Consider the following 13,121-nt stretch of genomic DNA (forward strand, 5'->3'; position numbering starts at 1 on the left):
GATGTAAATGACGAGTTGATGGGTGCAGCAGACCAACATGGCACAAGTATACATATGTAACAAACCTGCACGTTATGCACATGTACCCTACAACTTAAAGTATGATAATAATAAATAAATTAAAAAAAAAAAAAAAAAGAAACTGCCACAGGCTCCCTTCAGCAACTACCATCATGATTAGTTAGAAGTCATCAACATTGAGACAAGACCCTCCACCAGCAAAAATAGGACAACTTGTTGAAGGCACTGGGTAACCAAAAAATTCCTACGGCTCACTTCATAATGATAATTACTTAGTTGCAGTGGTCTGGAATTGAATCCACAATATCTGTGCTATGTGTAATGGTTTACTCAATCCTCAATTGAATCTCGTCTATAAGACATTGTAAAACTAAATTTGTTTATTACGTTTCTAAAATATGTGGTGGGATAACCTTTAGGAGACAAGCTATATGGAAAACCATATGCTAAATATCTTGGCATAATAATTTGCATGCAAAACTAGACACATAATTGATCATTAATTTAAACCTACAGTATAATATAACTTATTTAGTAAATAAAATTGATTTACAATATATCAGTGGAGTGACGTCTAGAAAGAGATTAAACAACCTCAAAGGCAATTCAACCTCAGAATCTCAACTGATGAATTTTGCAGAGAGGCTCTTTATAACTCAAGCTTATCAATAGAAAATATTTGTCTTCAATTATATGAATGTATGCTAGGAAATCCCTAGACTTTGAAATATTAGCATTTCCTGACTCTCAAGCATAGAAACTTAATCTACATTTGTAAGATGAGAATAGATTGCATATATATATAAGCAAACTGTATCTTTGAGTGTTAGTGCTGAAGGAACATGAGGTTAAAACTTCAGCAATTATTGATTATTAATCTTTAAATATAGCAGTGATACTGCTTACATTGATCCCTAAGTGACAATGCTTCTCAAGTTGGATGGTGGAAAGATAATTACCAATTTTCCTTTTCTATTTATTATTTCTCTCCATTGGCATTGTTTCAGTTTTTGTGTGTTTTGTGTTCTTTTATCATTTGAAATCTCCAAGGTGTTGCTAATGAGCACAGGGGAGGAATGAAAATCATTACTGCATCACGAGCACGAGTTTCCCTTTCCCTTTTTCTGAGGACTCAGAGACATAAATTAACAACAAGAAAGAAAATTCTCCTAAGGGAAATCAGGTATTGCCTTTGTTTGCTATGGGTAAATAGACATATGATAGTAGTGTAACAATTTACAAACAGTAATATATCCATAATAGATTAGATTTACCTAATTTGTAAAGAAAATATTCTGATATTATTCCCAATAGATTCACGCTTCCTGAGAAACTTGAACAATCTGATGTTTCTTCTTGAAACTCTTTATCTTATCAGCACAAACTTTTTCAGATAAGTTTTCAGTAATTAGTTCTGTACCTGTTGAATAAGTGACAGAGAAGATAGCTAATAGGGAAACCAGGACTCCAACTGTATCCAAGAGAGGTATTTGCTAAAAGATGAACATGTACATTCCTAGGGAACAATTCATCATTGAGAAATAATACCGCTTTCTTTACCAGTTTTGAAATTGTTAACTTTTCATATTAGTGAACTCTATTACTCTATTAATATTAACCAAAATTTAGTTGAATTAGTTGAATATATGTACACTTTTTGGTCAGACCTTGTCTGCCATGTGACCTTGAGCTAAACCTACTTCTGTGTCAATTTCCTCATCTGTGAAAAGAGGACACTCATCTAATAGATTTGTTGTGAAGATGAATCAGAAAACATACAAACCACTGAAACTCTTTTGGTATTCAGCGTTTGTTGCGTAAATATTATTTCCCCTATCTCTTCATTAAGGTTGATTTTAAAGCAGTAGTTTGCAAAGCTTTTTGGCAACAAGTCTATTGCACAGCTGAGCACTTTCCATACGCAAAATACATATGATAAACTTTCTTTAAAATATCTACCATTTATATTTTCTCTAAATTAACATACCTATATTCAACAACCCTATGGGATATTGTGAAGAACATAGCAGACATGTCTGCTGTTTTCTAGGAGTGTAACAACTTCTTCACCCTTAATCTTCCTTTCCAAGGAGGGGTTATAAATATGATTTTTAAAAGACCTAGAAGAGGAAATAGGGGTTTCTTTTAATTACATGGAAGAATTTCAACTCTTGATGAGTGGAAGAATTTCAACTCTGCATGACTTTGAAGGGTTCCTGATTTCAGTGGAAGAAGTAGCTGCAGAGTTTTTGTCCTATATCTGCACTAATTTCACTTATTCAATGTGCAATGATTTTTACTTCTATTTCTATGCTAAAAGTTATCTTGCATACTATACTTTCTCTAAGATGAAAAATATTATCCTCTTAAATGGGAGGAATCAGTTGAAAAAGGATTGCTGGAAGCTACTTAGAGTAGCCAGCAAAGAACAGAGATTTCCAAAAGCAGATGTAAGAGTATCTCAGAGGCAGTGCATTATGTCGGTGTGTGCACTGCTGTTGAAGAGAGATCATGGAAATTCCAGTAGGAATAGGATAGGAGGAGAAAGCCTGTGAATTATCTTCTGAAAATATAAAATACTAAAAAATTCATTATCAACTGCAAGCATTGTGGGCATGCATGAAACAGATACATAAAAATATTTTAAGACTTAGTATCATAAAAAAGAGAATCAGAGAGATGAAATGACTAACACAAATTTTCTCTTAGATCAATGTCTCTTTTTGTGTTTTCTTCTGATATGTGTTTGAGATGTATCCACTGTTGAGTGGAAACAATATTTGTGGAAGTACTTTCCCTCAGCCTGGCATATATTCACCAACTGAAGTGGTCCCTTGAGTGTAATTTTCCTATTCTACATCTCAGCAGAACAGGAATCATAGAAATAATTTACCTTTGATGTCTCTGGGATTTCCTTGTTAAAAGTGATAGCAATTGTTACATATGTTAGAAATCAGAACAAAGAGACAAGAAAAACTTCATCTAAATCAGCCAAACATTAAAATTAGTGGTTTTAAAATGATTATTCACTTTATTTTTAATTTTTAATTTTTGTGGGTACATGGTAGGTGGGTACATTTGTAGGGTATTATGAGATATTTTATATCAGGCGTGCAATACAGAATAATCACATTATTTATTCTTTATTTGACCTATAAGTATTAAGGATATGTCTTCCGCAATGTTGATCTGTAACTTGATCTTGATCTATAGCATCAAATTAAATTAACATTTTAGTTCTTATTGCAAGATAAATCATATCCTATTTGGTGTGACATATGACCATCAACAAAAACCTCTGATATGAATGGAGTGCCCTAATGCACACCGATATTGTCCAAGTAGGCAGGTACTCTTGGTCAGCTAATTGATGTGTTTCAATAGCTGTGATTAATTGAGGCCCTGAACAATTACGCACTGAAAGTTAAATTATTAAAATATTTTTAGATTTTCAAAATAAGGATATTGAGGTTAGGTTAAGAGACATTCTATTTGACTTTTCAGATTTTAAAATGACTTTATTGTAGTGCAATTGATATTTAATAACATGTCCATATTTAAGTGTAGAGTTTGAAGAGTTTTGACATTTGTATACAACAGTAAAAAGGCCATCACTATTAAGATGGTGACCATATGCCTCCAATGTTTACTTGTCCCTTGATATCACTCCCTTCCTTCCGCACGTCTATCATCCCCAGACAACCACTAATAAGTATCTATAATTATTTATTTACATTTTCTAGGGTTTTCTGTAAATGGAATAATAACATATGTACTCTCTTTTTGATCTGGCTTCTTTCAGAATACTTATTTTCGTATTTGTCATGTTGTGTGTATCAATAGTGTATTCATTTTTATTGCTGATTAATATTCCATTGCATGTATATACCATATTTAGGTTATCAGTTCATTTCAGAGAAATTTAGGTTGTTTTCAGTTTTTGGCTATTACAATAAAACTGATATGTACATTTGTGTACAATATCTGTGTAACTGAATAATTTTAAATGTATTGAGACTTGCTGTGTAGCCCAGAATATGTTCTGACTTGGGAAAGGTGCTTTGTGCATTTTAACAAGGAATTATCTGATTTTTTTCTGTTTTTTTTTTTTTTTTTTTTTTTGGTCAAAGTGTTCTGCAATGTCAATTACATCAAACTGGTTCATAGTGTTCTTCAGGTATACCATATCTCTGATAAATTTTTGTTTACCTTTTCTGACAATTATTTAATAGAGAAGTATTGAGGTTTTGATTACAACTTTTTGGACTATTTTTCCTTGTAGTTCTGTCAGTTTTTGTTCCATCTACTTTAAAGCTCTGTCATTAGGAACATACATAATTAAAATTATATCCTTCCAATTAATCAACCCCTCTCTCAATATGAAATGACTTTAAAAAAATCTCAGTAATATTCTTTTTTGAACCATGTTTCCCTTATTATTAAAATTGCTACTGAAGTTTTCTTTTGATTTGCTTTATCATTATATATATTTTTACATGATTTTATTAATAATTTAAGGACTACATATTTTAAGAGCAGTTTTAAGTTCTCAGCAAAACTTGAGTGGAAAGTATAGAGAGTTCCTATATATTCCATGCCTGCAAACATACACAGCCTCTCCACCATCAACAGCCAACAAAATAGTGGGGCATTTGTTACATAGCTGAACCTGCTTCTACACATGATTATCACCCAAAATCTATAGTGTATATTAGGTTGTACTTTTAATATTATGCATTCTATAGGTTTGGAAAATATATAATCACAGGTATCCACCACTGTAGTGTCATACCAATTAGTTTTTCTGCCGTAAAAATTCTCTGAGGTTTGCCTAATCATCCCTCCCTCCCACACAACTTCTGGCAACCATTTATCTTTCTACTGTTCAGTGTTTTTTTTTTGTTTTTTTTTTTTTTTTCTTTTCTTCATGTGATACATGCTAGTTTATTTTTTATTTTTTGCATGAAATTTAAATACTGTACAAGATACATGTCAGTTTAGATGCACAGGCACACAAAGGAAAACAGACGCACACTGACACATACGTGCACGTGTTCAATGGATTTTTTTCTTTTCCAGAATGTCATAGAATTGGAGTCATGAAATATGTAGGCTTTTCAGATTGGTATCTTTCCCTTACTAATAAGATTTACGGTCTTCTGTGGTTTTTCATGGCTTGATAGCTCATCTGTTTTTATCACTGAATAATACTCCATTTTCCGAATGTACAACAGTTTGTTTATACATTTACATACTGAAGGATATCTTGGTTGCTTCCATTTTTTGACAATTATGTATAAAACTGCTGTAAATATTCATGTGCACATTTTTGTGTGGATACAAGGTTTCAAAACATTTGGGTGAATACAATGAAGTGTGATTATTGGATTTTACAGTAAGAGTAAAAGTTTTGTAGAAAACTGCCAATCTGTCAGCATTTTGGATTTAGCAATTCTAATAGTTTTGTAGAGGAATCTTACTATTGTTTAATATACAATATACAGTTTGATAATAATATGATGTTGAGAACAACTTTTTGTATGACTGTTTTCCATCTATGCATATTATTTAGTAGGGTTTCTGTTCATATCTTTGGCTCATTTTATAATCATGTTCATTTTCTTTTTAATATGTATAAATCTAAGGGGTGCAAGAGGAATTTTAGCACATGAATAATTGTGTACTGGTGAAGTCTGGGATTTTAGTGTATCTATCACCTGAATAATGTACATTGTACCCATTAAGTAATTTCTCATCATCCACCTGCCTCATGCCATCAATTCTTTCAAGTGCGTATTGTGTATCATTTCACACTCTATGTCCATGTGTACACATTATTTAGCTCCCACAGTTAAGTGAGAAAATGTGATATTCAAATTTCTATTTCTGTGTGTTTCACTTAAAATAATGGCCTCCAATTCCATCCATATTGCTGCAAAAGACATGATTTTATTCTTTTTTATGGCTGAAGAGTATTCTACTGTGTATTTATATCACATTTTCTTTATCCAATCATCTGTTGATGGATACTTAGGTTGATTTCATATCTTTGCTTTTGTGAATAGTGCTGTGATAAACATAAGAGTGTAGGTATCTTTTGGGTATAATTATTTCTTTTCCTTTGGGTAGACATCCAGTAGTGGGATTGCTGGATCTTATGTTAGTTCTATTTTTAGTTATTTAAGAAATTTCCATAGTAGTACAACCACTATGGAGAACAGTTTGAAGGTTCCTTGAAGAACTACAAATAGAGTTACCTTACAATTCAGCAATCCCACTCCTAGGTATACACCCTAAAGAAAAAAAATCAGTATATCAAAAGATATCGCCACTCCCATGTTTGTTGCAGCACTATTCACAGTTGCCAATATTTGGAAGCGACCTAAGTGTCTATCAACAGACAAATGGATAAAGAAAATATGGTACCTATACACAATGGAGTGCCATTCAGCCATAAAAGAGAATGAGATCCTATCATTTGCCAAAACAAAAATGGATTTGGAGGTCATTATGTTAACTGAAATAAGCCAGGAACAGAAAGACAAACTTCTAATATTCTCAGTCATTTGTGGGAGCTAAAAATTAAAACAATTAATTCATGAAGATACAGAGTAGAAAGATTCTTATTAGAGGCTTGGAAAGGTAATGAGGTTAGGGTTAGGGGGAATGTAGGGATGGTTAATGTGTACAAAAATAAAAAGAATAAATAAAACTTACTATTTGATAGCACAATAGGGTGACTATGGTCAATAATAACTTAATTGTACATTTTTAAATAACTTAAAGAGTATAATTGGATTGTTTGTAACTCAAATGATAAATGCCTGAGGGGAAGGATAACCCATTCTCCATGATGTGCTTATTTCACATTGCATGCCTGTAATCAAAACGTCTCATGTATATACATCTACTATGTACCCACAAAAGTATATACATCTACTATGTACCCACAAAAATAAAAAATAAAAATCTAGAAATCCCAGTTCTTGATGAAGTTTTGAATCTATTTATTTTTAATGTAGAGAGTGATACATCAGTCATTCTAGCTACAATCTTATTTTTTCATTTTATGTACTCTATTTTCTCTTTGTTCTTGCATTCTTTTACAATAATCTTTGTTATTTTTTTCCAAAAAAAATCCTTGTGTAACTGTCAGTTATAAATTATTTTACTCTTTGTATAGGTAACTTTCTTAAAGGTTGCAACATGAATCCTCGACTTATTAAAGTCTAATCACTTTATTAGCTTTACTAAATCTCTTCTTATGTTAGAATCACAGAACACTTTTATGTCTTTTTTACATTTTTTACAACTGTTGTCAGGCATATATATATAAATGTTTACATAGTATATTTATGTATCTATCTATAGCAAATTCCATAAGACATCATACTATTGCTTGTATAGTCAATATTCAGTGTATACTTATTTACATATGCCAACTTATTTGCCAGTCTACTTCTTTATTTTTTCCTTTAATTTAGTGTTTTTCTCCAGGAGTCTTTTCTTTTATTTGAAGAACTGTGATTAATATTTATTTATTAGAAGTTCTTAAGCAACAGATTTTCTCATTTTTGTTTGTCATAAGATGTCTTTATCTCATCTTTATTTAAATGATTTACTTTATCTCATATAGATTTTTAGGTTGATATTATCTTCTTTGGGCATTTTAAAGATGTTTTTTCATTTTCCTCTGGCTTCCATGTTTCTTTTATGAAGAAATTTATCAGTTCCCTTTAAACTAAAGGACAGTCTCTCATCCCAGCTGCTTCTAAGATTCTCTATTTTTAATTTTTTTTGTCATGTGTTGATGTGTTTAGGTCTTTTTTGTTGCTGTTTATTCTGTTTGTGGTTCACGGTATATTTCTTTTTCTGTAGCTTGTTGTCTCTTATCAGGTTTTAAAAGTTCTTGCTAATTCTTTCTTCAAATATTTCATCTTTCTCATGCTCTCGTTTGCCTATCCACTTGGACTTCAATTATATCTATAATGACATATATATGTAATTGAAATATATATATATGAGATTTCACTGCATCTCACACATCTGTAATATTCTTTCTTGTATTTTTCCATTTTTCCTATTTGCATTCTTAATTTTAGTATTTTTATTGATTTCACTTCCAGCACACTCTGTAGTCTTCTCCTTTGTTTGATCTGATTTTAAACTCATCTAATGAATTTTTAATTTCAAAATTTTTTAATTCTATGATTTTCACTTACTTCTCTTTATGGATTCTAATTCTCTGGTGAAATTTGCTATCCTTTTATCTATTTATCACACCTTTTCTTCTACTGTCTTGAATATACTAGTCATGGTTATTATAATGTTACTGTTATTCAGTTTCATACTCTGGATAGACTCTGATGATATTCCAATTATTTATCATTTTATTCTTTGTTTTGAAAATTATTTTTCACTCTTCTGGTGTTTCTTATGATTTTTATTAAATTATGGATATTATAATTACAATTTGTAAGTTGCATAGGCTCCAGTTCATGTTATTTCCTGCAAAGAAGGTTCACACATCTCGTATATAATAGAAATAAATCTCCTTAATGCTGTATTTCTCATTGTAAAATATTTACCTTTTGGTGGACATTTGGCAATATGTAGAAATCTTTGGTTGTTACAACTAAGAAAATGCTCCTGGAACCTAGTAAGTAGAGGTCAGGAATGCTACTAAACAACTTACAATGCACAGGGCAGCCTTCTACAACAAATAATTATTTTGTCCAAAATGCCAATTGTGCCAAAGTTAAGAAGCCCCGCCTTAATTTAAATAAAGGTTTTGTGGAGTTGAAGTTGATTTTCAGGTTTCATAAGACTCAGTCAATCTCTGGCTCATTCATTGACTGCCAGGTTTAAAATCAGACTCTGATATAGTCTCAGGACTCTAATTCATTTATGCAATATTTAAATTTAGAAATGAAGGAAGTGAATGTGCAGGATCATGCCTAATCTCAGAAGCTAAGCAGTATTGGATCTGGTTAATATTTGGATGAGAGACCACTGAGTTATATAGGTATTAATAATAATAATAATAAATAGTTTAAGAAGAAAATTTTAAAAATGAAGGAAGTGGAAAGATTACAAAATGTAAGGTTTCCATTTTGTGTAGGGATGTCTAGTAGGACTAGAGCAATGCTGAGTATTTTCCTGATCACAGGCTAATGGTTAAAATGCTGTAATCCTTGAACTGTCAGTCAAAAAATGATTTATGTATTCCCTACATTCACAATTGCTGTGGGGACAGTTACTCCTTATATAGACCAATTTATTGGTAATGTTTAGAAATTTATTTTAGTAAGCCAAGTCTACAGCCTGCTCTTATAGTTCTTCAGTGATTTGAAAGTATCTAATGCCTTATGTATGCCTATTCAAATAATCAGAGTGGTTTAGTTATTGTAACCAAATAATAACTTGTATTACATATAACTATTGTCATTGTGTTTAGGATGAAATAATTTGTAAGTGAACTCAAGTTTTCCTCTAATAGTAAAAGAAATACCCATTAGGAATAACCATAAAACTCTACAAAACTTTGAAATACAAAGTTAAGTTGTCTTTTCACAGTTTCTGATAAGATATAACAGCTTTTATTTTCTCCATCAAATTAGAAAAAATAACTATATCTTTTAAGTGTTGACATAAATAATACTTAGTAGCATGTATTTTCCACTTAATGATATTTTACTACTTATAGTTCCATAATCAGAATCTTGAGGATCTTCCCTTAAGTCAAATAGGAAACATTAGAGAGTTACTCTCCTGTTTATTATCTTTCAAGGATCTCCTTTTGAAATCTGAATAAATTCAACTTCTTATCGACTAAAATGCTTGACAGAATTTTGCCCCTACCAAAATCTTCAACTTCAATTCTTGCCATTTTCACATTTACTAACTACCGTACAGCTATTCTCTTCCTTTTTATGGTCGTCAAATATAAGAAGCTCATAAGATCTTTGGATCCTTGTACTAGTCATTTTTTCTGCCTAGAATTTCTGTCCCCAGATAATTGCATGGTTGCTTCTTTCAGATCATCTTGGTATCAGCTGAACACCACACGAGACCTCACTTAACAAATAAAAGTAAGGAAATTACCACCTCCCCAGATAACCTCCAGCATAATACCACTTTTTGCTTGCTACAGAACACTATTTCTTTCTGATACTATAGTTGTTTTTAAAATTTAATAGTTTAACCTGTATTTATCCACTTGAATGTAAATCTAGGAAACCTGGAATAGTACCTGTCTTATTCATATGCCTAGAATAGTACCTGAAAATGAGAAGTGCTTAATAATTATAATATTTGCTAAATGACTGACAGATTCAATGCATGAATAAGAGAATGATTTAGCTAAATTCAACTGGACTTTCTCCTTTCTTGTTTTTCTCATTCTTCTATTCAGAAAACCTTATGTTGACTTAACAACTTCCTCATGGAAGCTTTCACTTCCTGGTTGCGAAGCGTATAAATAACAGGGTTCATTAAAGGAAAGATGACAGTATGGAAAAGAGAAACTATCTTGTCAGCTGGGAAAGCCTGGAAGGGACGAGCGTAGATGAAAATAGCAGGTCCAAACATGAGAAATACAATGATAATATGGGTGGTGCATGTGGAGATAGCCTTGTTCTTTCCTTCAGAGGAGTACTTCCTTATACGACAGAGGATGACTGCATAGGAGGCCAGAAGGCCCAGGAAGCACAAGAGGCTGAGCAGGCCACTGTTGGAGACCATCAGAAGCTCCACTATAAAGGTATCGGGGCAGGCCAGCTTGATGACTTGTGGAACATCACAGAAGAAGTTATCGAGCTGGTTTGGGCCACAGAAAGGCAAGTGCAGGATAAGGGCTACTTGTACAATGGAATGGGTAAAGCCCCCAAGCCACAGAGCCAACAATAATGCATAGCGGGTTCTAGGGTTCATGACGGTTGAATAGCGTAAAGGCCGGCAGATGGCGATGTAGCGGTCAAAGGCCATCACAACGAGAAGGAACATCTCCCCCGCTCCAAGAAAATGCAAGAAAAAGAGCTGAGTGATGCAGCTTCTGTATGAGATTACGTTCTTCTCAGAGAGGAAGTCCACCAGCATCCTGGGAACCACAATGAAGGAGTAGGATGCATCTAGGAAGGCCAAGTTGCCCAGAAAGAAATAGAGGGGGGCTGTGAGCCCAGGATCTGACACAATGGTGAAAATGATGAGGAAATTTCCAGGGAGGATGATGAGGTAGAAAACTAAGACTAGCACAAAGATCAGAAGTTGAGCATCTTGAGACTGGGTCAGACCAAGAAGAATGAATTCTGTCACCACTGTGAGGTTCTCTGTTTCCATCATTTCTCACTCTGCAGAATAAAATAGGACAAATTGTTATGTGTCATAACCACCTTTTCATCTGTTTTGTATCTCCTCTCCAGATAAGAACATTATTTGTTCCAACCAACGTTCCGTAGTTGAAGACAACTTACGCCTCATAACTGTCTTGTATCCTGAGTTAACCCTTCTATCCTTCATCCTCTTTTTTCCTCACTAAAATGAAATATATTTTTCTGTAGCCACATTTTCATGCCCATTTAACCTCATGCTTCTAGATAACTTCACTCCTGTAGGATCCCAGGCTACTTTGCTTGAAGGATATTAGAAATTGTCTTATTAAAGCAAAACTTAAGCATAATCAAGTTTGTCTATTTTGTTTGTTTATGTTGCTGTTAGTAGTGGTCCACTGTCTCTAAATGTTAGATTACTTGCTAGGTTTTAGTTCCTTTTCTTCCTGTCACAGAATAAAGTGCTTTCACAGTTGCTTCTGTCTCTCAGTTCCTATGGAATTCTTGGTTCCTGGTTGTTACCTATATGACTGGTTTCTAAATTTGTTCCTTGCTTATTCCCATCACATTGTTCTGCTTTGGTGCTCTTGTGCATTCTTACTTCAAACTGGTCACCAGGATAGCAGGCAAGATCTGTATATTTCTCTTAACTTGGAGGACTTCCCTCATTACAGCCTTAGCTGAGTACCACTCTGAATCTGCTCTACAACCTGTTGTTAAGTTCTAGTTAATACTAATTCAGTTTCATCTGCTCTCTATAGATCCATAACCTACTTATTCTTCAGATCTCAGAGTGAGAGCCAAATGATATTCTTTTCACAAACATTTTTGCATAATACAAAATTTATCAGAATATGTAAAAGATGTTGACTATCTCAGCTAATAAAAATAAAATATAGTAGAGCTGGAATTGGCCATACAGAACATATAATCTGATGTGCTCATTTGAGAGATAAAAAGTGCAATTGCAGACAAGTTTTAAACTTCCAATGAGCTTTCTTTTCTCTCATTATCAAGTGATAGAAGAAAGCAGGCATTTATTCCTCAGTTCATACTTTTTAGGGAATTATTTAGTGTCTCATCAATTGACAATATTTTATTTAGGCACTTAAGTAAATATGATGCTGCATGTCTAAATATTCCCCCTTTTCTGGCCATAACTTTGTCTAAATAAGTATTCTATTCATGTTGGGAGAAATCCAGAATTAAAGTTTAGTCTGTATACTAATCTTCAAAATTAGATGTGTTCACCCAAGGAGGTGCACAAGATAATCCACTGGGGTGCATAAAAATAATGGAACTTCTCTGTATATTATTATAAGCTATGTTTTAAAAAATGTATTTGTGATTGTATTTTAATTATTATGTTGAAATTATTATAAAACAATTTATAAATAAATACTCACATGCAATGATACCATGCATGTTTCACTATTGGAATGAATGATTTCAAAGATGAAATATTTCTCATTATAACAAAATGCTATAATGTGACATATACAAATGTTACACATGACTTTTGATTACATACAATATTTATTTTCAAAAGTGCTGTGGATACAATATCATGCAATATGACAATAAAAAGGAAGTACTGATACGTGCTACAACATGTTGATGCTTGCACAAACTCTGTAAACATATTTAAAACCATTGAATTTGTATACTTTAAATGGTGAATTTTATAATGCGCTGATTATATCTCAATATAACTTATTTTTTGAAGCAGTGCTAGCGAATGTGGGGAAGGAGGACTGAAGGAGATAAATTCCT

The 13,121-nt window shown here is 32.6% G+C and overlaps 1 protein-coding gene across 1 annotated transcript; it reads right to left on the bottom strand.

Moving 5' to 3' along the window:
* Positions 1 to 10,431: 10,431 nt before the first annotated feature.
* LOC112629444 (olfactory receptor 4N5) lies at positions 10,432 to 11,358 on the bottom strand. The gene has a single exon (XM_025393023.1). It carries the CDS (start codon positions 11,356 to 11,358, stop codon positions 10,432 to 10,434), a length of 927 nt encoding a protein of 308 aa, XP_025248808.1.
* Between the last annotated feature and the right edge of the window lie 1,763 nt (positions 11,359 to 13,121).

Source organism: Theropithecus gelada, chromosome 7b (genome assembly GCF_003255815.1).
Source record: "Theropithecus gelada isolate Dixy chromosome 7b, Tgel_1.0, whole genome shotgun sequence".
In the NCBI taxonomy this organism is placed as follows: Eukaryota; Metazoa; Chordata; class Mammalia; order Primates; family Cercopithecidae; genus Theropithecus; species Theropithecus gelada.

Excerpts from the sequence above, each read along its gene's own strand:
- LOC112629444 (XM_025393023.1), bottom strand. The coding sequence starts at position 11,358 with ATGGAAACAGAGAACCTCACAGTGGTGACAGAATTCATTCTTCTTGGT.